General features: G+C 54.7%; 1 protein-coding gene and 1 long non-coding RNA gene across 3 annotated transcripts in view; one reads left to right on the plus strand and one right to left on the minus strand.

Moving 5' to 3' along the window:
• CCDC33 (coiled-coil domain containing 33) overlaps positions 1 to 25,958 on the plus strand; it is a 50,955-nt gene that overhangs the window by 22,049 nt on the left and 2,948 nt on the right. Inside the window, exons 1-6 of one of the 2 annotated variants that reach the window (XM_074328271.1) lie at positions 9,322 to 9,466; positions 23,712 to 23,877; positions 24,130 to 24,218; positions 24,438 to 24,569; positions 24,664 to 24,754; positions 25,743 to 25,909. In XM_074328271.1, coding sequence (XP_074184372.1) covers positions 9,398 to 9,466; positions 23,712 to 23,877; positions 24,130 to 24,218; positions 24,438 to 24,569; positions 24,664 to 24,754; positions 25,743 to 25,909 — 714 coding nt within the window. In that variant the 5' untranslated portion in view covers positions 9,322 to 9,397. Of the gene's footprint in view, positions 1 to 9,321; positions 9,467 to 23,711; positions 23,878 to 24,129; positions 24,219 to 24,437; positions 24,570 to 24,663; positions 24,755 to 25,742; positions 25,910 to 25,958 lie in introns of those variants that run through there. The other variant, XM_074328270.1, reaches the window with a different exon arrangement.
• On the minus strand, positions 2,575 to 4,986 carry LOC141570380 (uncharacterized). The gene is made up of 2 exons (XR_012494384.1): positions 4,808 to 4,986; positions 2,575 to 3,048 (listed from the first exon to the last, which is right to left on the minus strand). It is a non-coding gene; the product is annotated as an uncharacterized LOC141570380 (long non-coding RNA).

Raw genomic sequence — 25,958 nt, forward strand, 5'->3', positions numbered from 1 at the left:
GACTAGAAAAGCTTAGCCCGTGTGCAAATGTTTGTGCACGCAAATGGCAAACACACACACACACACACACTACATTTGGTATTAAATACCCAATCAGGTCCAAAGATAATAGAGACAGGCCAGTTCACTCCCAGTTTAATCAGATAAAATGCCCATTCATCGGCTCCTGCCAGAGGCTGACGTCTCCTCCTCCACGCCCCCAGGACAGAGGATGGGTGGGTGTGTGGGGGTGGCTGCAGGAGAGGGGCTGGGAATGAGTGGGAACCATAGGCACTGAGGAGAAGCGGGTTGAGTAGGGTGGCTGTGCCTTTAAATCTTTAAGGAGGGGGGCAGCGTAGCCCATGGGGGACTAATTATCCTTCAGCCTTTAGCCAGCTCTTACTCAAACAGACAAAAGGGGTCTTTGCAGCCCTGATGGGCTAGGCTTCTGCTCAGAATTATTTTTACTCTCAGATATGCAAATGCACCTCAGCATGGTGGACCCTGGGCAGGGATTTGGAAGGGCCAGCAGGGGCAAGGGCCTGGCGGCTAGCCCCGCTCCCAGGACTAGGGTAGGAAGCTGGAGCCATCCCACCCTCCCTCCTCTGGCTGCGTGGGAGGCCACTCAGAGCCTTGCTTCACCTGCGGGGCAGAATCTTGTGGAGGCCCAGACTTAGGCCCCTTCCTCCCACCTTCTCCTTTCTGTGGGTGGGGAGCTCCCATGATGAGCCAGAGGGGCTCTCTCAGGGTCCAGGGGCTGACAGTCCAGATGGGGCCCTCCTGCCCACCTGACCCCCTCCACCCTACGACACAGCTGTCAGGTGCATTGCCCCTGCTCTGGACTCTTCTGTGGCTCCCTCACCTGTACCATGAGCCCCTCGGCCTGATGGCCCCTGTGACATCTGAAGCCTGTGGCCAATCCAGAATTTTCTACGCATACCCAACCCTGGTGGTACTCCCAGCTCCCAGCCTTTGCTCCTCTGCTCTTATACCCCTTCCCCACCCCAGCCCAGGTACCCCCCACACAGTAGGTGCTCAGTGAATGAGTCCAAAGAAAGCAGAAGATGCCCCTTCCTAAGCAACCACATGGCCTGAGGAGATGACGGATGTGCATCAGAGAGGGGACGTTTGCTTCCCGCTCAGCTCCCGGCCAACACCTACAGGAACCTCAGCTGTGAAATGGGGATAATGGGAACCCTTACCCAGCAGGCTGGCTGCAAAATTCCCCAGGTGCCCAGAGAGTGCTCTGTGAGCCAGGAAGAGCTTCCGCGCCTTGTCACTCACAGCAGGGGTGAGGAGGACAGTGTGGGGGAGTGGGGGTGGATGATGGGCTTAGAGACCAGTTTGATCTCTCTCAGCCCCTCCAAGACCCTCAGATCAGACAACCATCAGCCACTACCTCGGGGAATCATTCCTCCACTCTGTGTGGGTCTCTGCCTAATGCATCACAAGTCCCCCAAGGCTCCTGCCCCACCGGGAGTCCACTGCCATCTCAGCAGGAGGGGCCTCGGGCCTGCATCTTAAAGGTGGGAGGCTGCCCCTGAGGCAGGACTGGAGATGGACTTGGTGCAAAAGCTCTGCTACTCAGCATTTGCATTATGACACTGACCCTGAGGTTGGCAGGGCATGGGCATACTGAGGGCCTGGGCAGGGAGGGCGCCCCAAGACAACAGAGCACCCCCATAAAGCCCCCTCCCTCATTGCTGCTGGCGTCTATAAGGGCCTGGGCCCAGGAGGATTCCTGGGGGAGGGCGAGTTGTAAAGGGAAAAATGGCCAAAAGAGCGTGGTGACAAGCCAGGTGAGAAGGGGCTCTGTAGGCACCAACTCTCATGAGACTCAGGCCTCCAAAGGCAAAGTGAGACACATGGATTTCCAGAAGCATTGCATCGGAGTCCGAAAGCGCATGCACTTTACACAGCTCTGGGATGAACCTGGAGCCCAGCAGAAATGGAGTGGGGAGAATGTACTGGCCTGGGATGGAGGCAAGAGGGGTGAACCAGCCAGGAAGGGTCCACTGAGGATGGGGCAGAGGATATAACGGCCCCTAAAAAAGACTCTAGATAGGGCCTAAGAGGCAGAGACTAGGTAGGTGAGTTCCCAGGGGTGGCAGCCTTCACATGCCCATCCCCAAGTTTCCACCAGGACGGGGCATTTGGAGCAGAAGACCTCACCCGCTCCATTGGCCCTCCCAGGGCTGCCTTTCCAGAGGCTAAGATGAGCCGTGGGCAGAGGGAAGGGAGGCCCCACCTTTAGCTCCCCCATGACCCCAGGCCCACCCCCATCTTCTATGCTGCCCTGGATCTTCCAAGAGGCCCAGATGTCCAGCCTGGGGCTCCTGCCCCTATACCAGAGACTTAGCAGTCCCCAGGACCTCTCCATGCAATGGGCCTGCTTGAGGGTGGTTTTCTTCTGGCCTGGGGAGGGGACAATGAATAGGAAGCAGTTTCCCACACCTTCACAGAAGTAACGCAATTGGGAGGAGGAAAGGAGAGCCTGGAATTCAGGCCTGGAGAGCACACGACTCTGAGAGAGGATGCTCTCACAGAATTGCAGTTCCCTTCAGCCAAAGCCAACCAGTTGAACACACCTGCAACTGAAGCAAGTTGGGTTTATTAACTCACTGCAGCCAAGGGGCTGCCCACGATGGGAAGTGGGGGCATGGGAGTGAGTGTGTGGGAAAGGACAGAGAGGATTCGGCTGAGGAGAGTTCAAGGACACAGGGCTTTGCTCTGGTTGTACGCTCTCGGGACGCATGATAATTCTGTGGCGGGGAGTTGTAATGATTCTTATCCAGAAGGCAGGAGGAATGAGACGTGGCTGAAACTTCCTTGGTAAAGCAGAGCAGGCGTTCAGGGAAGGTGGCTATGCGGTTGTTTTTGTGGTTTGGATAACATTCATGTTTCATCTGTGTTCAGACCTTATGACGGAGGGGTCTTGTTTTTGTCTGGCTCCATCATAGTCAGAGAGAGGACTTGTGGGATGCTGTGAAGGAATGTTCCACAGAAGAACAACAAGGTCTAGCTGTGCGTGCAGGCCAGTACCCGACCACCTTTTTTCTCTCTCACCAGCTTCAGGCAGAGTGACAGAGGAGAGAGAAGGGGCATGTGTTACACACGCACCAGTGTCAGGCGCTGTGCTCAACCCTAGACAGACTTTGCCCACTTAATCTTCACCACCACCCTCTCCCCACTGTACAGATGATGAAACTGAGGCTCAGAGAGGCAAAGCGCTCGTCAGTCACAAGTAACTGCCAAACGAATGTAAACCCTGAGCTCCCTGCCTCCTAAATCCCTTCTACCCCCATGCCCATCGTTGGCCTGGAGGCTGAGCCTCCATCCAGCCTCACTCCGGGGGGTACAGGACCCTAAATTGTCCTGTACCCAGGCATCCCAGCTGGACATCTTTCTGCAGGGGCTGTGCCTGACTGTCACAGGCCAGCCGCAGTGTCAGCAGCCGCTCTGGTTCAGGCTGGTCCCCTGTGCCTAGAGGTGTGAAGGGTAATGAGGCCCCGTAATTAAGGTTTCTGGAGACATGGCCGGGAGATTTATAGACAGGCTTTGTCAATAACTGTGCTCGGGGCTGCAGATCCAGCGAGACATCGATAAGTGCTCGTTACAGCTTCTCCTGCTCCCTGTCCTGCCCCTACCAACCCCTCCCTGGCCTGTCAGCCCGCCTGTTCACAGCGCCTATGTACACAGGTTTCGCTCAATTAATTTGCACTTGTCACCATCTGTTCTTTTCATGTGTCCTTATCGAAAGTGTGTGGGCCCTGCCTCCTCTTCAGCTGTTCTCCAGAGCAGGGACATGGCACCCCCCTCAACCCAGAGCTCCCAGAACAGAACCATGTCTCCCCTCTCAGACTGGGGCTCCTCCCTCGGTCTAGGACTCCTGAAGATGGAGCCGAGTCTTCCTCTTCCTTCATCTCCCTCCCCCCACCCCGGCCCTGCACCCTGGAGAGACACACAGGCCCCCTCTGAGCCTGACCCCAGCCTCAGCCCCCCAGAGGAAGCCCCCCAGTCCCACACTAAGCCATCCCCTGGAGGGCTGGCTGCCCACCCCTGGGGGCTGAGAGGCAGGGCTCCGTTTCCAGTCCCAACTCTGGCTCCTCCTCCAAGAACAGGTGACATCATACAGTCACAAGGTCGGAGGGGGATGAGAAGCCACTGCCAGGTCTGTTTCCCTCCCACAATGTGCATAATGGGTGACACAGGGATCTAGACTCAGACCACCCCCCAGGGAGGGGTGGGAATGGCTTGGTGGCTCCAGGACGCCAGGGCAGGTGGCCTACCTAAGAACTGAGAAAGGACAGCATCCTGAAGTCGCTGCCCGTGGCTGTCTCCCCATCCAAGGTTCCTGGAGGTTAATATCCCAACCTACCCCACTGGGGACCACTCTTCCTTCCAGAAGTTCTCTGCCCCTTCCAGCTCTGACATACTGTGTTGCCACCCTCAGCACAGATTCCCCAGACGGTCTGGCTTTCATGGCCTTGCAGGGTGTGAATCTGAGCTGGCTCTGCCACAAAGATGCTGTGGGAGCGGGGCAACCTCCTGCCCCCTCTGGGCTCTGGTGTCCTGCAAAGCAGGGCGTGTTTACAAGGCAACAGGCCTTACCCTGGGAGGGCCTTCAGAGTCATACTTGGTGCCAGCATGTGGCTCCAGCTCAGCGCACTTCACCTGACTATAACAGGCTCCTCACTGGGCCTTGGCCTGGCATTCAAGGCCCAGGGACTGCCCTGCAGCCATGCCAGCCTCATCTCCCTCCACCCCTCCTCACCACACATCCTGTATCCACTTCCCCACTGTGCCACTGGGCCAGGCTGCTGCTTACCTCACACCTTTGCTCTTCCTGTTCCCTCTGCCAGGAATGCACCCCTTCCTCATGCTTTCATCACCTGACAAACTCCTATTCACTCTTCAAATCCCATTTCGGCTCTGAGATGCCCTTCCTTACACCCCTGCCTGCACCCCATTGCGTTGAGGGGGCTGGCTGAGGGCTGTACTGTGCTCGCTGCCATATCCACTAGAATACAAGCTCCTCAGGGACAGAGACTAAGCCTTGTTTCATCTGTTTCCCCAGCTGACAGTACAGGGCGTGGGCAAGTGTGACTGCCAGAGAGAGTACGCTGCGCTGGATGGAGCCTAGAGCCCTCCGCCCGGGTTAGGGGAAAGGCAGTGCTCACCATGCCCCATAGATGGAAGGCGATGCTCCTCCTGCCACCCTGGCTGCCCAATGGTTGGGTCACGGAGGTCTTAGGGGCAGACAGTGAATGCATTAGGGCCAAAGGCAGTGTACAAGTGGGGAGGCACCCAGCTTCCTGCCCACAACCCCCCAACTGCTCCCCACCCCGGGGCCCATGCCAGTGCCCTGTGGGAGCCTGCTGGAGTTGTTGGAGCCCTCTGCTGCAGATAACCCCAACATGTGCCTGCAGGGGCACCAGCCTGGGCTTTGGCCAGGGAGGGGAGAGGGGAGGGCATAGGTCATGGCCCCCTGGTGGCATTTCTACCAGGAGAGAGTTAGAAGCCTGTGCCTCCTTGGCAAATGCCAGGCCTCCAGGTGCCCCTCCATGACAGACTCATGAACAGGGACACAGAACCCTGGGTGCCCACGAGCCCTCTCATAGGCTAGAGCAGAGGCCCACAGCTAGACAGGACCCAAAGACAGAAGCAATGGTACAAAGCACCTGAGCCCCGGTCCCCTCTTCTCCTCCCTGGCTGTACTGCAGGGAGGAACAGCCTCAGTACGCAGGAGCCAGACCTGGAGCCTGAGGGGTGGGAGGGCAGACAGCCATGGATATTAGCAGCCTGCGTTTCCCTGAACTGGTGGCAGGGGAGCCCCAGGCCTGCAGGGGGGAGACTTCAGCCCTAGTGAGTGAGGAAGTGGGGAGTATGAGCCCTGTTCCTGTGGACTCTTAAGGCCCACTGAGGACAGGAGAGCCAGCGCCAGGGTCTGGAGAGGTGGTTAACAGTGCAGACTCTGGAAGCAGCTCCCATGCTGGGACAAAATCCCTGAGCTCTTCTTGCCTCACTCTTCCCCTCTGTAGAATGACCTGCCTTGTTCAGTTACTGGGGGGATGAGGTTAGATTGATCCATGTAACGTATTTAGAACATTACTCGCTGTGGTGAGCACTTGTGGTTACTACCTGCCAGGTTCAGGCTCTAGAAATTCAGAAAAGGAAGTAGCGATGCCTTCTAGCCAAGGAAGGTGGGAAAAGGTTTTGTTAGGTGGGAACAGCTTTTGATCCATTCTCTAGAGCAGGGGTGTCCAGACTTTTTTCAATGGTTTTCACCAAGGGCCATATGCGGTAAAATACACAAACAGCCGGGCCACTCACTCGAGATGAAGTACGTATTGCCTCACCTGGTTTATTTAAGTAAACTAAATATATTTTCGGAATTTGCTGCGGGCCAATAAACAATGGATTGCGGGCTGCAGTTTGCCCGCGGGCTGCAGTTTGGACACCCCTGATCTAGAGAATGTGTCAGCAGACACAGGGCAAGGGCACCTCCGTCAGAGAAAGGACAGAGAACCTGTGTCCTTCCCCGAAGCTGTGAGGCTGCAGCAAGTGGACACATGTAGAGGGGAGCTGTGCTGAGACTGGAGGGTGATAGGGTCGGGCCTCAGGGGACCTTGACCACCAAGCTCGGTTAATAAAGCCCCCCAATGCCACCAGGCATCTCTGTGCTCCCTTCCTCGTCCTCCCCACCCCAGCCCAGTGCTCACCTTGCTTCCCGGGACCCCATGGAAGAAGGACTGCCCCCAGCCCCACAAAGAACCCTGCTTCCCACGTAGCAGCTCTCTGCTATGTCTCACCACACTTAAAGAGGTGGGGGCTCCTTAGCACCATTTTATAGATAAAGCACGGGAGACCCCGCAGGTCCCCCTAGGGCTTCAAGGAGCAGGCTCAACTCCTCGGGTAGGTTTCCCTCCCCTCTCAGTGTCCCCCACTTACTCTACGTACAGTGAGGACCCCGAAGGAGCCCACTTGGTGCCCCTCCTGCCTCCCGCCAGAGCAGGGCTGGAAGACAGCCACGTCTGGGGCCTGGCTGAGCACAGACGGTGGCTCCGCGTGGTGCATTATTGATGGGGCTTCTAATTGTACGTTTCCCAAAGTCTACAGGCCTTTGATGAAAAATTCATGGCACGCCCGAGGATGGGAGCAGACTCCATCGATTGGCAGTGCAGCGGGCGCAGGAGCGCGGGGCCCCTGTCAGCAAGGGCGGCGGAAGACCGGGCTGGGAGGGGCACCAGTCTGGCTGTGCCTGTATCCCAGGCTTCTGGCCCAGGGTCTTGGGATGGGAGGGGCACACACAGCAGAAGGCGGAGCCCATTTCCCCGATGGGGAAGCTGAGGGGCAGGATCAGGAAGGCCCACATCTGGGATGCCATCTAGGGGACTGGTGCCATGCAGAGAGGAAGGCATCTCTATCACGAGTCTCATGTTCATTTCCCTAGAGGAATGTTAGACCCTCCAGCGCCCCCATGAGTCACACAGAGGAGGGAGTAACATTTCCAGAGCCACTCACATGCCAGGCATTCTGCTTGGAGCTTTATACCAACAATCTCATTACACCCCAACAGCTCTGGGATATGAGCGTGGTCATGCTCTCCATCTTACAGGCCAGGACACTGAGGCCCAGAGAGACCAGTGACTGCTCTGTCCACGGTCACACAGACAGTTAGCAGGAGAGCAAGGACTCACAGCCAACACTGAGCAAACTCCCGGCCCACTGCCTGTCCCCAGCTCCTGGCCAGCTCAAATGTGAGCCAGGGAGCAATGTGGGGTTAGTCCTGTCCAGCTCCCCTGCCCCATCCTTATTACACAGAGGAAGAAACCCCAGTCAGAAAAAGTGAGCTCTCCTAGGTCTCAAAGTGAATTCAGTGAAATATTAGAGCTGCAAATGAGAAGAGTAAGGGCTCCCCTGCAACACTGACAGAGGCCAGAGCCCCCCCCCCCATGCAGAGTCCTGAGCTAGCGTCCACCAGACAGAGCAAGGCGTGCCTTAGGGGTGGAGCTTTTGAAACAGGTCAAGCTGTCTGTCCTGGAACTGACCAGTCAATCAGGGATTATTATTATTTTGCCATTAGAGACCCCCAACATTCATCCACCTGTTCATTAAACAGGTGAACAACTATTTATAGAGTCCCAGCTCTGTGCAGGCACCTTTCTCAGTGCCGATGGGGGTGCCCATCAGGAAAGGCTTTGGGGCCAAGCTTGCCTGGGACAGACTTAGTTGAGAAAAAGACAGACAGACCCCTCCATGCCCTAGGAGGCGGTCTCTGTGTACCAGGCCCAGGACAGTTGTGGGGACAGAGCCAGGAGTACAGTTTCCAGGCTCTCGCCATTCATGTGGAAAGGTGCTCACTCGGGTAGTAAATGGCCATCAACTGTGATTGGATGGCCGTCAGCTGTAACCAGTGAGCCATTGGCCACTAATATAACCGCTGTGGCTACGCTAGCAGAAAATGGGGGCTAGCAAGAAGATGGTGGCTGAGCTAGCAAGAGCGGATTGCAGTTAGCACAGCGGAGTGTGGCAGAGTGTGGACTGCGGATTCTGTGGCTCCTGCCTCCTGTGTCTCCAACCCAGCCGCCAGGGAGACTATAGTGATATGACTCCCTACTTAAGGCTCTGTGGGTGTTCCTTTTTGGCCTCACCATATCCTGCATTCTTATGTGGGGAGCGGGAACTGAGACCCTGTGTGACTCCCTGCATGACAACAGTTAAAGCAGATGGACCCGCCTTAGTGACCAGGGCCGTTTCTAGGTGGTGGGCTGCCTTGTTTGGGTTTGTTTTCCCTTTGCTTCCCAGTGAGTTCCTTTGAAAAACATCCACCCATGTCTGCACTGAACTAAAGGGAAAGGAATTCATTCAGACCATCAGGAAAGCATCCACCCGGGGCAGGGGTGGGAGGAGCCAGGCTGCTGAAGGGGCATTGCTGAGGGGCAAGGGGTGATGGAGGAGAAGAGGAAGGGGACAGTGAGGGGCAGAAATAAGGGGTAACTGAGGGGGAGGGGGAAGGGCAAGGCAGAGGGGGAGGAGGGGTGACAAGGGGCACAGAAAGTGGAGATGGAAGGGGACTGAGGGGAGCCTGACGTGCAGCTAGAGGGCAGGGCAAGAGAGGAAGGGTGCTGACTGAGGCGGGTGTGGGAGGGGACAGAAGGCCACAGCCCCGCAGGGCATAGCCCTCTCAGGCCCTGCATCTCCTTAGAGTTCCCTGGCCAAGAAATGAGTGCAGCCTGATTTCAGCCACCCCCGCCCATACATCCCCCCCAACCCCCCTCCCCCCCTACAAAGAGGAAGTGTTCCCATGGGCCTGCCTGCTTCGAGCTCAGGGCTGGGCTCCGTCACCAGGCAGGTACTTGTTGTAGCAACAGTCTCTGGAGAGCCATCCTGGGGAACAGGACTGCTAACAGAAAGAATGGGGGAGCCAGATGCCCCAACCCCTCCAGCCCCCAGTGCTGCCCCAGGCTCCCTTGACAGCTGCTCCGTAAGTCTGCCCCCACACCCACCGGTTCTGGAATGATGGGTTTGCTCACCTAGCAGGCAGGTGTGTGCGGGTGTGTTGCCTGGCAACCAGTAGAGGTGTTCCCAGAGCAAGGTGGAGAGAAGGACAAGAAGATCAGGCCTGTGGCCATTGGCCCCAGGTGCCCATGGTCACAGGAACCTTCTGTGGCACTTGCAGCCCCTGCCCGGACCCCCCAAGCCCACACCCGGGCACCCAGAAGGGAAGAGAGAAGGGCTTCTGGGAAAATCCCTGAAAGTGGCCCTTGTCTCCTGATAACCCAGGCCCGGCTCTAACCTCTTAGAGGTCCAGCTCTATATTCCAGAAAGGGGCTGTGCCTGGGCTAGCCTGGGGACTCAGGCTGGAAGGGCTTGATGGCAGTGCAGGCTCACACAGAACTGGAGGGAGGGGGGATGAGGCAGATGGCGGCATCCTAGGGCAGGTACATCACACCCAGGCCAGAGGGCTGGCAGTGCCTGGCTTAGTGACAACAACCTTCTCATTCAAACCCCAATTGCCAAAGTATTTGCTTTTCCACTGTGGCAAGAACCCCAGAGGACACCCCAACAGAGATCAGCACCCCAGCTTGCAGATGAAGAAGCAAAGAGTGGGCAAGGGCCTTGCTTAGGGTCTCACAGCCCATGTCAGCAGAGGCTGGATTAGAACCAAGGTTCTGGACTCCAACCAGGGCTGGACACCTCACAGGGACATTCAGAGCAGCAAAGCTCTAACCGGGCAGCTCTGGCAGGAAGTGACCAGTGGGGGAAATGTTCTTTATGGGAGAGTAAGCAGGGCTGGGGTCTGTCCCCTCACCAGTCCCGAGTGACTGGCCTATACTTCCTTGAGCTGGGGCAAGGGCCAGTTCCAAGTTGAATCCAGGAGAGGCAGGACACTGAGCCACAAACCCGAGGAGGAGGGACTGATGGCTGGGCTTGGGGTGGCCCAGGGGGTCTTCCTGGAGGAGGAGGGCCCAGAGTGGAGCCTTGAAGGTCCAGCAGGGTTCTGGAAGGAGAACGGAATGGCAAGACAGAATATCTTCCGGGAAGCGCCTCCCCCAAGCCAGCCCCACCCCCAGCCCCATTGTCCAGGCATAGCCTAATTAGCAGTCCTGGCTCCTGCAGGGTCCAATTAAGGCCGGCACTGGGGTCAGTGGCCAAGGTCTCACTACCCCTTGGCGCTTTACATTCATGTTCACCAGGCTAAGTACAAAAGCTTGCTAGGCACCTTTTCTGCTGCAGCAGGAAAGGAAAGAAAGAACAGAAGAAAGGGAAATTCACTCCTTTTGTTTCTTTGCTATAACCTTGGGCTGAACCAAAGCAACTGCCTCCCCCTCAGGAAGACTGCTTTAAATAGCAATTTGCACAGATTTGCTTGTGGTTGGTAGGCTCAAATGACATCCAGGGGGACCCTGGAGCAGGGGTGGGGTGAGCCGGGCCCTGGCTCTAGGACCTCTGTGGCTCTGGACTGCCTTCAGGGCAGAAGCAGGGCTCTTGGGCCTGGCTTCAGAGCCATGGCTGGTGATAAAGTGACCCTCCAGCATCACAGTTCCTCCAGGCTCCCACCACAGAGACCGCCCGTCCTCTGCCCGTCCTCTGCCGTGCCCAGGCCTGCAGTGTGTCCTGCAGTGTAACCTCTCTTGCTCCGACATGCCCTGTCCTTATTACCTGACCTCTGGACGGCCAGCCCCGGGCCTCACACACCCCCTGGCAGTGGTGCTCACAGGCCTCCCTGGCCTGCCCTCTGGTGGTGATGAGGAAGAGAAAGACTGAGACAGAGAGGGAGGGAGGGAGAAAGAGAGAGAGAGCAAGAGCGAATGAGAGAGAACGAGAGAGAGAGAGAGAGAGAGAGAGAGAGAGAGAGAGAGAGAGAGAGAAACATGTGTGAGGAAAAGGACAAGGGTTGTTCTCACGACCGAGAGGTTCTGTTGTCACACTGTCCCAGGCAGGCTGGAAGGGAGCTGGGCTGGGTGGGCAATGGCCAAGGGCAGAGGGGCCATGGATGCAGAGCTGTCAGGCTGGGTGTACCTGGGAGCAAAGGGCTATTAGCTATCGTGAGCCCTCCCCCCAGGAAGTACCCGTTCTCTTTCACCAGATCTTTAGCACAACCTCCTTCCCCTCCCAGGCTTCCCCTCCTTGACACAGCCCCCTACTCAGAGCTCAGATCAGATCTGGGGAACTGGGGGAGGCCACACCACTTTGCATAAACTGAATATTTCTGTTTTCAAGAAATGTGGTTAATTCCTGTTAACAGTATTAGATAACTTAGATTAGCCACGAGGGGTCTCTGGAACATTCTGAGGGACCTGTACTCAAATGATGGCAAATCTGGCACGAGAAAGATCATTGCTGGAATAGTGTGGTTGGCCCTACTTCCTCAACTCAGGAGGCAACCAGAAGCTGCAGAGAGGAGGGGCAGCCCTTCCTTCCTGTCAGGATGTCCTGGGAGCTGGAGGGAAAGAAAGTGTGCAGGTGTCCCTGCTGGCACGGGGGTGCCGGGCTGGGCTAGGTCAGGGATGGCTTCTTGGCAGAGATAGGTGAGGCTCTGAAGATAGAAGGAGGCCCAGGCTGACCCCTGAGCAGAGTGACCAGAGCTAACTTCTGAAAGGGGGTCTATTGCTGGGATGGACTGCCTTGAAATTCAGAGTTGCAAGTTTATCATGAGGGCATGTGGGAGCCACTGAAGGGCTCTGGGAGGCCAGAGAGGCTCTTCCAGTTGTCTACTGCAGCATAACAAATCACCCCGAAACTGTGTGACTTGGTAATCGTGTTTTCATTGATTATTCTAGCTCGCAGTTCTGTGGATCAGGAGCTCAGCCGAGGCACAGCAGGCAGGTCTGGTCTCCATCGCAGCTGGAGCCTGGGTCTTCAGCTGGGCTGGCCCACCTGGCGGGGGCTGGAGCCGCTGGGGCTCAGCGGACACGACTGCCCCCCACACTGTCGCTTTGGGCTTCCTCGCAGCATGGCAGTCTCAGGGTAGGGCACTTGTATCAGGGGAACAGCAAGTGTTCCCGGAGGAAAGGCGGCAGCTGCAAGGCTTCTGATGACCTGGCCCAGAAGTCCCCAAACACGGCAACACTGCGTTCTGGAAGTCTCGAGGGGAATTAGACCCCACTTCCCACCCCTCAGTCACCTCTCAGTGAGAGAGTAGTGCGGCTTTTTTTTTTTTTTTTTTTTTTTTATAAATTTTATTGGGGAATATTAGAGGACAGTGTGTTTTTCCAGGGTCCATCAGCTCCAAGTCATTGTCCTTCAATCTAGTTGTAGAGGGCGCAGCTCAGCTCCAAGTCCAGTTGCCATTTTCAATCTAGTTGCAGGGGGCGCAGCCCACCATCCCATGTGGGAATTGAACTGATAACCTTGTTGCTGAAAGCTCTGTGGTCTTACCAACTGAGCCATCCGGCCGCCCCTCTGGGGGCTCAGCGGCAGCTCTTTGTCTTCAATCTAGCTGTGGAGGGCGCAGCTCACTGGCCCATGCGGGAATTGAACCAGCAACCCTGTTGTTCAAAGCTCGCGCTCTAACCAACTGAGCATCCGGCCACCCCAGTGGAGCTTTTCAGTCATCTTTTCTTATCTCCCAGAGAGGAAGGCTGTGTTTTGAGGCAGCACAAAGAAATCCCTCCATATGAGAGGCCGAGAGCCAGGAAGCCTGCTTAAAGGAGGAGGCTATACAGATCTCAGCTGTTAGCCAGGAACAGTGGGAGGGGCCTGCCCGCCCTGGGAGGGGCCTGGGCACTTCCTGCAATCAGGAGATGCCCCCTGAGTGGAAGAAATCCCTGGGGGAGGGTGGATACATTACATTATTAGAAGTCTTCTCAGGGGCAGAGGGGTGTCCTGAATAGAACTGGCCCCTCTTTGCCTTGGGTAGGGGTCCAGGAAACAGGCCTAGCCAGGCCCAGGGAGACAGGGATCTTTCTACTCCTGATCAGAAAGGCAGCCCCTCTGCGCCTTAAGAGCACCTCCCTGCCTGAAGGGTATGGGATGGACCTGTGTGATGTGAGTACCTCCTCTCCCCCCACAGAAATGGCACCAGTCCCTGGTGCAAGGAGATGGTTGAGGGCAGGGTAGCATCTCACCCTGTCTCCTTGGAGACAGTAGCTCCGAGACCCCCCAGGCTTGTGTGTGTGGGCTGATAGCAGCACATATCCTCACCAACGCCCTGAGAGACCCAAGTGCAACAGCTCTGCCCCTGGCAGTGGGGCGACTTTAAACACATCACCCAACACTTCCGCTCTGGGCCTCAGCTCCCTCCTTGGGGACGTGGGAATGAAAAGACCTCCCTGCAGACTCATCGCTCAGGTTAGAGACAAAGTGGACAAAGGGCCTGGCCAATAGTGGGCATTCAGTAAAGGAAGGGACCCCTGCTGTCATTAGGGACCCTACAAGCCCTACCCGGGCTGGGTGTCCACACTATGTCTTCCCAAGTGGGTCAAAGAATTTTGTCTGATTTGCAAAGATTTAGGTGTTGGTGTGTGTGTGTGTGTGTGTGTGTGTGTGTGTGTGTGTGTGTTATTCTCTAAACTGTATCCAAGTCCCTCTCAACTGTCCTTGTGCACAAAGGTAGGCCTCAAGTGTCTGAAGCTGTGCAGGTGTCACTTCAGATGAGATCACTTCGGTGCCTTGAGATGGCTGTTCAACCAAGCGGCTCATGGCAGAGGCCCTAGTTGAGGTTCAGGATTTGCTGTGTGACCTCGGACAAGTCACTGCACCTCCCTGGACTCCATAGGTGGTTCTCAACAGAAGGGACCCATCAGAACCTCAGAGCTGGGAGTTTGGGGTCAGGAGGTATAGGAAGGCAGGCTGGACCATCTGGAGGGGAGATACGTTTGCCCAGGGCTGGACAGCAAGTCCCCTGTTCATGCCCCCTCTCTTGTCAAGAACAGTGAGGCTCCCAAGTCCGGTCTCATTCCTGCTACAGGCTGAAGGTGGAGCGTCTGTGGGAGGGAGCTGCCCTCTGCTGGCTATAAAGGCAAACCACATGGCAGGTAGACTGGGCCTACCAGCAACCTATACTGGGAACCTGGGGACCCAGCAAAGGACAGAAGGGCATGCATCAGGCCCAATAAACCGGCTGCCCTGGCTCAGCCTCGCTTCCCACCCACTCCACCCGCTGGAGCCCTACCACCCACGCGGCCTCTGACCAGACCTGCCCAGGGCATCCTTCCTTTCTCTAGGAGAGTGAAGCCCCTCCCCACCCATCCCACCCCCTGCTCCAGCCCCACCCTCCCTATACACCCCTCCCCACCAGTCTCCTGGAAAATCCTCTCTCCCACCCCCACGCCTCTCCTCCACCCTGTGTCCCCAGCTGCCTCTACCCCTTCACAACCTCACTGTCCCCCTCAGTCCTTTCTCTCCTGCACCCTGGCATCCAGAGCACTGGCCAAAGTCACCAGGGCCACCTCCTCACACCCAGAGGCTCTCTCCCAAGATTTGAATGCTATTAAGCCTTCTCTCCTTTTGTCTTAATTTTTTTTTCAGTTTTTCAATTACAGTTGACATCCGATATTATGTTGTATAAGTGTACAATATAGTGATTAGACATGTCTATAACTTACGAAGTGATCACCACAATAAGTCTAGTACCCATCTGACACCTACATAGTTATTATAATATTATTGACTATATTCCCTGTGCTGTACTTTATATTCCTGTGACTGTTTTTGTAACTGGCAATTCATACTTCTTAATCCCTTCACTTTTTTCACCGGCCCCCAACCCCCTCCCATCTGGCAACCATCAATTTATTCTCTGTATCTATGAATTTGTTTCTGTTTTGTTTGTTTATTTTTAGATTTCACATATGAGTGAAGTCATATGGTATTTGTCCTTTTCTGTCTGACTTATTTCACTTAGCACAATACTCTCTAGGTTTAGCCATGTTGTCACAAATGGCAATATTTCATTCTTTATCGCTGAGTAATATTCCATCACACAGACACACACACACACACACACACACACACACAAAATTAAGTTCACCAACTTGTTGCAATGATGTTGCTAACCTTTTTTGATATCAGAGGGATTATTCTTTATGAATTTGCACCAACTGGACACACAGTTAACCAAGTTTACTATTTGGAATGCTGAAAAGGCTGCATGAAAAAGTTAGACAACCTGAACTTTTCGCCAACAATTTATGGCTCTTGCATCACGACAATGCACCAGCTCACACACCTCATACCTGTATAGGGACACCCTCCCTACTCACCTGATCTGGCCCCCAATGACTTCTTTCTTTCCCTGAAGATAAAGGAAATATTCAAAGGAAGACATTGATGACATTCAGGACATCAAGGGTAATACGATGACAGCTCTGATGGCCATTCCAGAAAGAGTTCCAAAACGGCTTTGAAGGGTGGACTAGGCAGTTGCGTCAGTGCATAGCTTCCCAAGGGCAGTACTTCGCAGGTGACCATGGTGATATTCAGCAATGAGGTATGTAGCACTTTTTCTAAGATGAGTTCGCGAACTTAATTGTCAGAACTTAATTATCAGTACTACATCTTTATCCATTCATCCATCGATGGGCGCTTAGGTTGCTTCCATATCTTGGCTATTGTAAATAGTGCTGCAGTGAACATAGGGGTGCATATATCTTTTTAAATTAGTATTTTGGATTTCTTGGGGTAAATACCCAGCAGTGGAGTTGTTGGGTCACATGGTAGTACCATTTTTAAGTTTTTGAGGAATCTCCATACTGTTTTCCATAGTGGCTGCACCAATCTGCAATCCCACCAATAGTGCACAAGGGTTTCCTTTTCTCCACATCCTGCCAAACCTTATTTGTTGATTTATTGATGATAGCCATTCTGACGGGAGTGAAGTGATCTCATTGTGGTTTTGATTTGCATTTCCCTGATAATTAGTGACATTGAGCATCTTTTCATATGTCTATTGGCCATTGTATGTCCTCTTTGGGGAAATATCTGTTCAGGTCCTCTGCCCATTTTTTAACCAGATTGTTTGTTTTTCTGCTGTTGTTGTATGAGTTCCTTATGTATTTTGGATATTAACCCCTTATTGGATGTATTAATAGAGAATATCTTCTTGTGTTCTGTAGGTTGTCTTTTCGTTTTATTGATGGTTTCTTTGCTGTGCGAAAATTTTTAATTTAATGTCCCACTTGTTTATTTTTCTTTCGTTTCCCTTGCCTGAGGAGATGTATCCAAAAGAAACAAACTCAAAGAGATGTCAAAGTTTACTGCCTTTGTTTTCTTCTAGGAGTTTTATGGTTTCAGGTCTTTAATCCATTTTGAGTTTATTGTTGTATATGGTGTAAGAAAGTGTTTCAGTTTCATTATTGTGCACATATCTGTGCAGTTTTCCCAGCATTATTTATTGAAGAGACTGTCTTTACCCCATTGCATATTCTTTCCTCCTTTGTCATAGATTAATTGACCACATAGGCATGGGATTGTTTCTGGGCTCTCTATTGTGTTCCACTGACCTCTGTGTCTGTTTTTATGCCAGTATCATGCTGTTTTGATTACTATAGCCTTGTAGTATAGTTGGATATCAGGTAGTGTGATGCCTCCAACTTTGTTTTCTTTCTCAAGACTGTTTTGGTTATTCTGGGTCTGTGGTTCCATATACATTTTAGGACTATTTGTTCTATTATAGTTCTGTGAAAAATGCCATTGTATTTTGATAAGGGTTGCATTAAATTTGTAGATTGCTTTGGGTAGTATGGACATTTTCATGATATTAATTATTCCTATCCATGAGCACGGTATATGCTTCCATTTATTTGTATCTTCTTCAGTTTCTTTCTTCAATGTCATAGTTTTCCAAGTACAGATTTTTTACCTCCTGGCATTTTATTATTTTTGATGCAATTATAAATGGGAGTGTTTTCTTAATTTCTCTTTCTGATAGTTTGTTATTGGTATATAAAAATGCAACCTATTTCTGACTATTAATTTTGTATTTTGCTACTTTACTGAATTCATTTATTAGTTCTCATAGTTTTTTTGGTGGAATCTTTAGGGTTCTCTCTACGGAGTATCACGCCATCTGCAAATAATGACAGTTTTACTTCTTTCTTCCTAATCTTCATGCCTTTTATTTCTTTTCCTTGCCTGACTGCGGGGGCCAGGCCTCCCAATACCATGTTGAACAAAAGTGGTGAAAGTCGACATCCTTGTCTTGTTCCTGATCGCAGAGCAAAAGCTTTCAGCTTTTCACCATTGAGTTCGTCTACAGACACCCTGTGCGCCAGGGTCCAGCTGCCTCTCCTCACATGCCCTCACTCCACAGTCAGCCCTGAGGTGGGACGACTTCCCCTCCCACAGGTGAGGATACTGAGGCTCAAAGCACAGCTGGCACTCTTCCAGAGCCAGAGAGGAAGCGTTGGTGCAGCAAAAGCTGCCAACACTCAGTGGCAGGGGTTGATTTGAACTTGGGGACCCTGATGCTTCTCACCTGAGAGCTGGGGTTCTAGTGGGCTGTCAGGGGGTGAGGGGGTGCAGTGGGCACCCCGGGTCAGGCACAGGTGTGCAAGAGGATGTGCTAGCCCAAACAGGCTGGGAACTGGGAAGGGAGAGAGCAGGCAGAGGAGCAGGATCACAGCAGGAATCTGACACATGGTGACCTATGTGTTCTCAAGGCTGGGCTGTGACGCAGACCCTGTCCCTGAGCAGGGGCCCAGCCCAGGCTGCAGGGATAGGTCAGGCTGCAGCCTCCCAGCCCAGCTGTGCTGCCCAAGGTTGCCACTTAGCTGTGGGGGTGGGCAAAACTGAGGAGGGAGGGCAGGCCCACCAGGGTGCCACCTCTCTGAATCCCATGGACAGAGGGCAGTGGCCAGGGAAGAGAATGAGAGGGGTAAGCCAGGGCAAGGGTCTTTCTCCATTCTGGGCAGACCCTGGGCAGACCTCATGCTCAGAGAGCAGCCAGGCTGGGGGTGGCTAGGGGCCCGGGGAAGGGCTGTAGGCCTCATCTCCGAGGGGTGGAGTCCTCTCCCGGAGGGAAAGAAGCCATGATCCTTCCTCCAGCAGGGACCATCAGGCTGAGGCAGGCACCACTTCATCTGGGCACAGCTTTCTTTGTCTGTCAAAGGGGGGTGTTAAAAACAGAGCTTTGCACACTCCTGGGACTGCTGAGATGAAGAACAATGGAATCCTAGAAAGGATGAGCCCTGAATGAGAAGAAGGGGTGATCAGACCCATGGGGTAGGCTGGGGGGCTGACAGCCTCTCTCCCAGGGACCCCGTCCTTGCCCGTGTGTGTGCGCACATGTGCACACAGACACACACGCTGTGGGGGCGGAGCCCCAGAGAGTAGTTTCCAGGCTCTCGGCCTCACATAGACAGGTGCTGGCTCAGGTAGTAAATGGCCAACTGTGATTGCATGGCCATCAGCTGTGGCTAGTTGGCCGTCAGCTGTAACCAGTGAGCCATTGGCCACAATATAACTGCTGTGGCTATGCTAGCAGGGGGAGAGAGGGAAGGAAGATGGGGGCTAGCAAGAAGATGGTGGCTGGGCTGGCAAGTGTGGATCCAGCCTCCAGTGAGAGTATAGTGCCGCCAGAGAGAATATAGTGGTATGACTCCCCTACCTATGGCTCCGTGGGTGTTCCTTTTTGGCCTCACCATATCCTGCGTTCTTGTATGGGGAGCGGGACCAGAGACCCTGCAGGCCACCCCGCACGACAAATGGCGCAGCGAGCAGGGTCTCCCGCATGACACACGCACACTATCAGTCCTCATAGGAGTAAAACTTGCTGGGTGGGTGTCGTGCGAGGCGGCCTACAGGGTCTCTGCTCCCGCTCCCCACGTAAGAATGCAGCACATGGTGAGGCCAAAAAGGAACACCCACGGAGCCATAGGTAGGGGAGTCATACCACTATATTCTCACTGGAGGCTGAATCCACACTGTCCGCAACCAACCACCCTAACTGCAATCCGCTCTTGCCAGCTCAGCCACCATCCTCTTGCTAGCCCCCATTTTCTGCTAGCGTAGCCACAGCAGTTATATTAGTGGCCAATGGCTCACTGGTTACAGCTGACGGCCAACTAGCCACAGCTGATGGCCATGCAATCACAGTTGATGGCCATTTACTACCTGAGCCAGCACCTTTCTATGTGAGGCCGAGAGACTGGAAACTGCTTTCTGGGGCTCTGTCCCTACAGTGGACTATAAAATGACAGGCTAGACGGTAGCAATGGGGGAGGAGGGTTCTTTGCAGATAGTTCAGTACGAGTGGAGGTGTGAAGGGAGGAATAAGAGTATGTGCTGGAGGAGAAGGGCTGGGCTAGTGTGCATGGGGCGGGGGGCAGCTTGTGAGAGGCCTTGCATCCCAGGACTCAGTTTGCATCTGGTCCAAACCTCAGGAGCTCACTCTGAACAATAGCCGTGAAGATCTCAGCCTTCCAGCCACACACACATGAGCTCCAGCATACCGCAGTGTTCTTCCTTGCCCAGGGCCCCTCTCCTCCCACCCCTACCTTGGACAGGCCCCACCTGAAGGAGAAGCTGGTGAGCCAGCCATGGGATCAGGCTGGTTTATTCAAATCGGAATCTGCTGTTTTCTCATCGTGCTGGGCCAGGTGCAGCGGGACCAGTGAAAGGAGGCGACACACTCACCTCTCCTGACACAGGGAGGCCTGGGCAAGTCTAGCTCCTTGAGGAGCAGACAGGGGAGCCCCTCCTTCCACCTCTACCCCAAGGCAGCCTTGCCCTCAAGGACAAAGGGCAGAATAAAGCCTCAGGACATCAGAGGGACTGTGGGGACAGAGCCAGGAGTGCAGTTTCCAGGCTCTCGGCCTCATGTGGAAAGGTGCTGGCTCAGGTAGTAGACGGCCATCAGCTGTGATTGGATGGCCATCAGCTGTGGCTTGTTGGCCGTCAGCTGTAACCAGTGAGCCATTGGCCACTAATATAACTGCCGTGGCTACACTAGCAGAAAATGGGGGTTAACAAGAAGATAGCGGCTGAGCCTGCAAGCAGTGCATTGAGGGTTGCGAACAGTGTGGCCACTGCTTCCTGTGTCTCCAACCCAGCCGCCAGCAAGAATATAGTGGTATGACTCCCCTACCTATGGCTCCGTGGGTGTTCCTTTTTGGCCTTACCATATCCTATGTTCTTATGTGGGGAGCGGGAGCAGAGACCCCGCAGGCCGCCCCACACGACACTGAGCTAGCAAGAGCGGATTGCAATTAGCATGGTGGATTGCAGCTAACAAGTGAGGTTGGTTGGCAAAGTGGACAGCAGGTTGTGGATAGTGTGGCTCCTGCTTCCTGTGTCTCCAACCCAGCTGCCAGCGAGAATATAGTGGTGTGACTCCCCTATCTATGGCTCCGTGGGTGTTCCTTTTTGGCCTCACCCCATCAGAGCCCCTTCATTTCTGTGGACAGATTAAGCTCAAAGTGAAGCCATTCTTCCATCTGGGTAAGATCCCCAACCTTCCTCAATCGAGTAGGTGCACAGAGCAGTTGGGGAGCCGAGTCTGGGTTCCAGTGTTAGCTCCCCGTTTGCAGGCAGCGTGACCTTACTTCACTGAATCACTCTGAATCTCACAGGATGTTCTGAGGCATCGTGTCAGCTCGTGACCAGGATCAGAGGGCCCTACAGTGAGGCCCAGCTGAACCTGCCTGACCCTCCAGGCCTCACAGGAGGCAGGGGTGCACTGAGGGCCTAGGAGCAGGACCCACGGGATCACCCACAGCTGGGCCAGGAAGAACCCACTATTGCTGGAGCTGGGAGGGTCCCCACAGGAGGGGAGCAATGTGAAGCCTCCGTGTACTTAACCAAACTAGAGCCAAGCTTTCATTTACTTTGTATTCGTTCTGTGTTTTTCACTTGTTCGTGTGAAGTACAGCGCACATGCAGACAATTGCACAAAACCTAAGTGTATTCCCTGTGATGAGTCATTACAAAGCACACAGTAAGTGCTCAGGGAAGGTCAAAGGCGTGGCATAGCCAGCACCCCTGCGGCTCGCTGGTGCCTCTCGGTCCTCCCCCCACCCCCTCCCCACATGACTTCTAACTTCACTGCTTGAGTTTGCCTATTTTTGAACCAAATCTGTATGGAATCGTGGAGTGGGTATTTTGTGTCCAACTGTTGGAGAACTTCCCCCTGTGGCTCCATGGAGCTGGCGTTGGCTTGTTTTTGCTGCTGTGTCATATTCCATTGTAAGACCCTCACCATTCTACTGTGATGGGCATTTGCGTCGTGTCCAGCTTGGGACTTTTACAGATAAGGCTGATAGCAATGTCCTAACCTCTGCTTCTTGATGCAGTCACACTTGTGTGTTTATGGGGCATGTACTCAGGCTCTGCAGACATTCAACTTTAATAGTAGCCAGTATCCAAGCTGTTCTCCTAAGTGATGAGTGATGGCAGCCAGGAGAAAGAGGAAGGGGTCTGACCTGCTGATAAAGCCGCCTCTGAACAGAAATGGGGTGGGATGAGAACAGCTACCTCCAGGCCATGGCTGCCCTGGCAGGGCCCTGAGCCAGCCACCACACGCACTGACTCTGAGCCCCGCAACAACCCATGCTTATCCCATGTGAGGAATCTGAGGCTCCGAACAGGGAAGGGCCTGTCTGCACACACTCAGCAAGGCAGTGGCCAAGCTGGGCTGTGACCGGGGCCTGAGCACAAAACGCTCTGTGTGTGTGTGTGTGTGTGTGTGCGCGCGCGCGCGTGTGTGGTCTGGGCTGGCCCCTAGTTAACAGGGCTGTCTGGGGACACCAGATGGGCAGATCTGGGGGAGCCAAGACCTGGAACTCGACGAGGGCAGGTGCTGGGGAGACAGACGGGTTACAGGGAGTCCAGCCAGAAGGCTGGACAGCAGCAGGTGACAAGTGGGGTCTGATGAACTCCTGCTGTCTGGGAGCCCCTCCCCCAAAAGCCAATGGCCACCCTGCAGCAGGTTGGTGGCAGTGGCTGGGAGCCAGGCCACATCCCCAGTCGGCATAAGGCCTAGGTGGGAGTTGGGGGCAGAGCTCTACTTCCAGAGACTTGGGAGCCTGGCTGTCCTAGGAGTCCCCACCCCGCGTGCAAGCCCCCACAGCCTCAGGAAGGCCGAGGCACCAGGGCTTAGCACACTCCCACTGGCCTCACTGCCCTCCTCCCCGAGCCAGCGCCCACCTCCTCCCCCTCTAGGGACTATTCTGCCTTCACATTTTGGACCCCTCTTATAGCTTGCGCTGTTTAGATTTAAGAAACTCCCTTTACGAAACTTTTCCTAAATAACAGGAGGGAATTTCTGATTATGAAACAAATGCATGTAAATACTCGTGTGGCCTGTTAATGCCCCTATGCATACCTGAGGACAGCATGAACTTTTCCCCCAGATTCAGATCCCATTGATAATTCTTTTTAGTAGCCTGTTTTATCACGTCTCAACATATTGTGATGTTTCCAGATACGGGGGCATCGTGGCAGGAAGGCACAGTGCCTGGGAACAGACTCGAGCGCCAGCAGGCCTGGCTTTCAGACCCTGGCTCTGCCACTCCGTTGTGTGACTGAGCAAGTTCCTCACCTCTCTGCACCTTGGTTCCTTGTTGGTAACATGAGGATGATAATAGTACCGGCCTTCACAGGCTTGTTATAAGGACTAAATGAGGGAAGCCCCCCTCCTGACCTGGAACATAGTAAATGCTCAGTGAACCCCAAGTACTAGGATTATTGTTACTCTTGACCTAGTGACAGAGCCTGGCATCCTGGCCCACCTCACACCCCAGATCTTGTAGCTGGATCCCAACCCTGGGTCCTTATTTGGCTCTCTCCAGCCTACTTTGTGTCCCTTCCTGCCCTCTGGGCTGGTTGGGAAAGGGGGCACCTGGTCCCTGGGGTTTGCTCCCAAGTGCCATTCAGTGGGGTTTCTGAGAGGTTCTTCCCCGGGTTCTCAGTGACATGAGGAAGAAGAGGGATTAGAAAAGTACAGAAGGAGCAGGAAAAGGCAGAAAGGTGGCCCTAGAAACCTGGCTCCAGGTCCTTTCAAGTCTCTGTCTCTCACGGGCTTCCTCAGCTGGTATCTGAGCCCTGAGCCCCCCAGTTGGCTTGAGAGGAAAAAACATGGCCCTGGCAGAGAACCTTAGTGTGCCATCTCTCACATGGCCAGGAGGGGTGCAGACTAAGTCATAGCCACCCTTCTGAGGAACTGCTAAGACTTGAGGGCATGGCTTAGGGTTCATTCTGTTCGCTGGCCTTTGGGGGTGTCCCATGGATTTCTCAGTGTGAGTGCAGCTATGACCTGGGGGCTCAACTCTGAGTGCTGGGATCCACAGGAGATGAACAACTACCGGCGAGCCATGCAGAAGATGGCCAAGGATATCCTGTCGCTGCGGAAACAGGCCAGCGTCCTGGAGGCAGAGAACCGCATGCTGATGAGCCACCTGACCCAGGAGGGGCTGGACGAGGAGCAGGACGCCGCCAACGACATGCAGAAGCCGGGTGAGGGCGCACAGGCGCCACCGGAGCCCTGGCGCTGGGTTTTGGCACAGGGTGGCAGGGAGCTTTTCCCAGATGGGCATGCTACTGGACAGAGCCTGGTAGGAGCTGGCGGGGCCTCTCCAGAGTGGGAAACGGAGAATCCAGTCCTGTCTCAAGTCCCAGGGCTGAGACACACCTGCCCTATCCCCCAGCTGTATGATGTGAGCTGGGAGGTGCCTCCTGCCTGAGCCCACTCTCCCTGCTCCCCACCAGTGTCCGTGAAGCAGAAACTGCTGCTGAGCGAGCTGGACATGAAGCAACTGAGGAACAAGGTGCAGCGTCTGCAGAATGAGCTGATTCGAGTGAGCTGGGGCTTGGGGGGCAGTGGGCACAGGAGCCGAGGGAAGGGAGCCAGGGGGCGGGTGTGTGAAGTGTCAGGGAGCAGAAGGGAGGGGGCCTCGAGGGGACGGGCGGGCTGCACAGGACTCAGCAGAGGAGCCCAGCAGAACTAGGACCCTCTAGGCCAAGAGTAACACCCGGTACCCCCTCTCTCTCCTGTCCTCCCCCCTCCCACATACCAGAAGAATGATCGAGAGAAGGAGCTGCTTCTCCTGTACCAGGCTCAGCAGCCACGGGCTGCACTGCTGAAGCAGTACCAGGAAAAGCTGCAGAAGATGAAGGCTCTGGAGGAGACCGTACAGCACCAGGAGAAGGCAGGGGCCAGAGGGGCCAGGCCGCCAGGCTCGAGCCACAGAGGGGAGGTGTGGCGCCCCCAGCCCAGCCCAGCTTCTGTGCTCTGCCCTCCAGGTGATCGAGAAGCTGGAGCAGGTGCTGGAGGACAAGCTTCGGGAGAGGAACGAGCCCCTGCTAAACAGGCTGCAGGGAAAGCCCTGTGTGGGTGAGGTTGCTCCCCTGCTTTTTTCCCCTCCACGAGGTCCTGCCTTCCTGGAGCTTCCCAGTTCCCGGAGCATCTTCCAGTCGGGGCAGAGGGTGGTACTCCTCTATCATTCAGGCTCTGAGCTCTTCCAGAGGTCCTGTGCGCTCCCTTCTCCTCCCAGGGGGCCCCCGCAGGACACAGGACAGTGTATGAGCCACACTAGAAAGAGGTAGGACCATAATGGGAGAGGCCCTGCAGACTAGAGCAAGCAGAAAGGGCTACCGGGAAATTCCCAACTTCTAAACTCTAGGGCCCTTCAGATTATTTCCTCATCTCCTATACCTTTAAGAGTCGGCTTCTACAAAACAAACACACACAAAATACTTTGGTTAAATCAATGGTTTGTTTTCTCCACTGATATTAGAGCTGCCATTCAGAGGTGGCTGCCACGAGCAGGAGAGAACCAGGTCACACCACGTCAGGCCGGCCCAGGCATAGGATTTCGCCGAGCCCATCTGTGCAGCCTCACCAGGGACCCCTGCGTGCCCACCTGCACTCAGCCTTCACTGCGTGGGCTGGGAGTGGGCGGGGCGTTTCTGAAGGCCTTTAGAAAACAATGAAAGTAGGGACCACCTTTCAGAAACCCTGAGATCATCCAGGAGCAGGCTGAGAGACAAGAAGGCAACCTGAAGATGGGGGGAGAACCAGCCAGGGCAAAAGCCCACAGAGTGACCGTGCCAAGAGCAGAGAAGGGAGGGAAGAGAGAGATGAGATGCTGCAACACCCAGGACAAATGGCTAGGGGACGGTTAGGAGAGCACTGAGGTCAGATTCTAAAGAGCATGGACGATGGCCTGAGTTGTGCGGCCCTGATCCCGCTGGCAGTGGGGGGGCCAGTGAAGGTTTGGGAGCAGAGTGGGGGTGGAATGGAGTAAAATGCTGGGGCAGCTCAGGCCAGGGATGTGCAGGCAGGAGAGCCCATCTCACAAACATCTGTGGCCATTCTGCAGCCTTCCCCGTGCTCTCAGCCTCTGGCCTTCCTCCGGGTCCTACAGGAGAGAACCAGTCTATGGACCTTTACTCAGTGCTGCTGACAGAGAACTCGAGGCTGCGGGCAGAGCTGGATAAGAGCCGCCACCAGTCGGCCCCCATCATTCTGCAGCAACAGGCCCTGCCGGTAAGAGCCGCTGGCACAGGCGTGGCCTGGCCCTGCCCACACAGGCCCC

Source organism: Rhinolophus sinicus, linkage group LG03 (assembly GCF_036562045.2).
Source record: "Rhinolophus sinicus isolate RSC01 linkage group LG03, ASM3656204v1, whole genome shotgun sequence".
NCBI classification, from domain to species: Eukaryota; Metazoa; Chordata; class Mammalia; order Chiroptera; family Rhinolophidae; genus Rhinolophus; species Rhinolophus sinicus.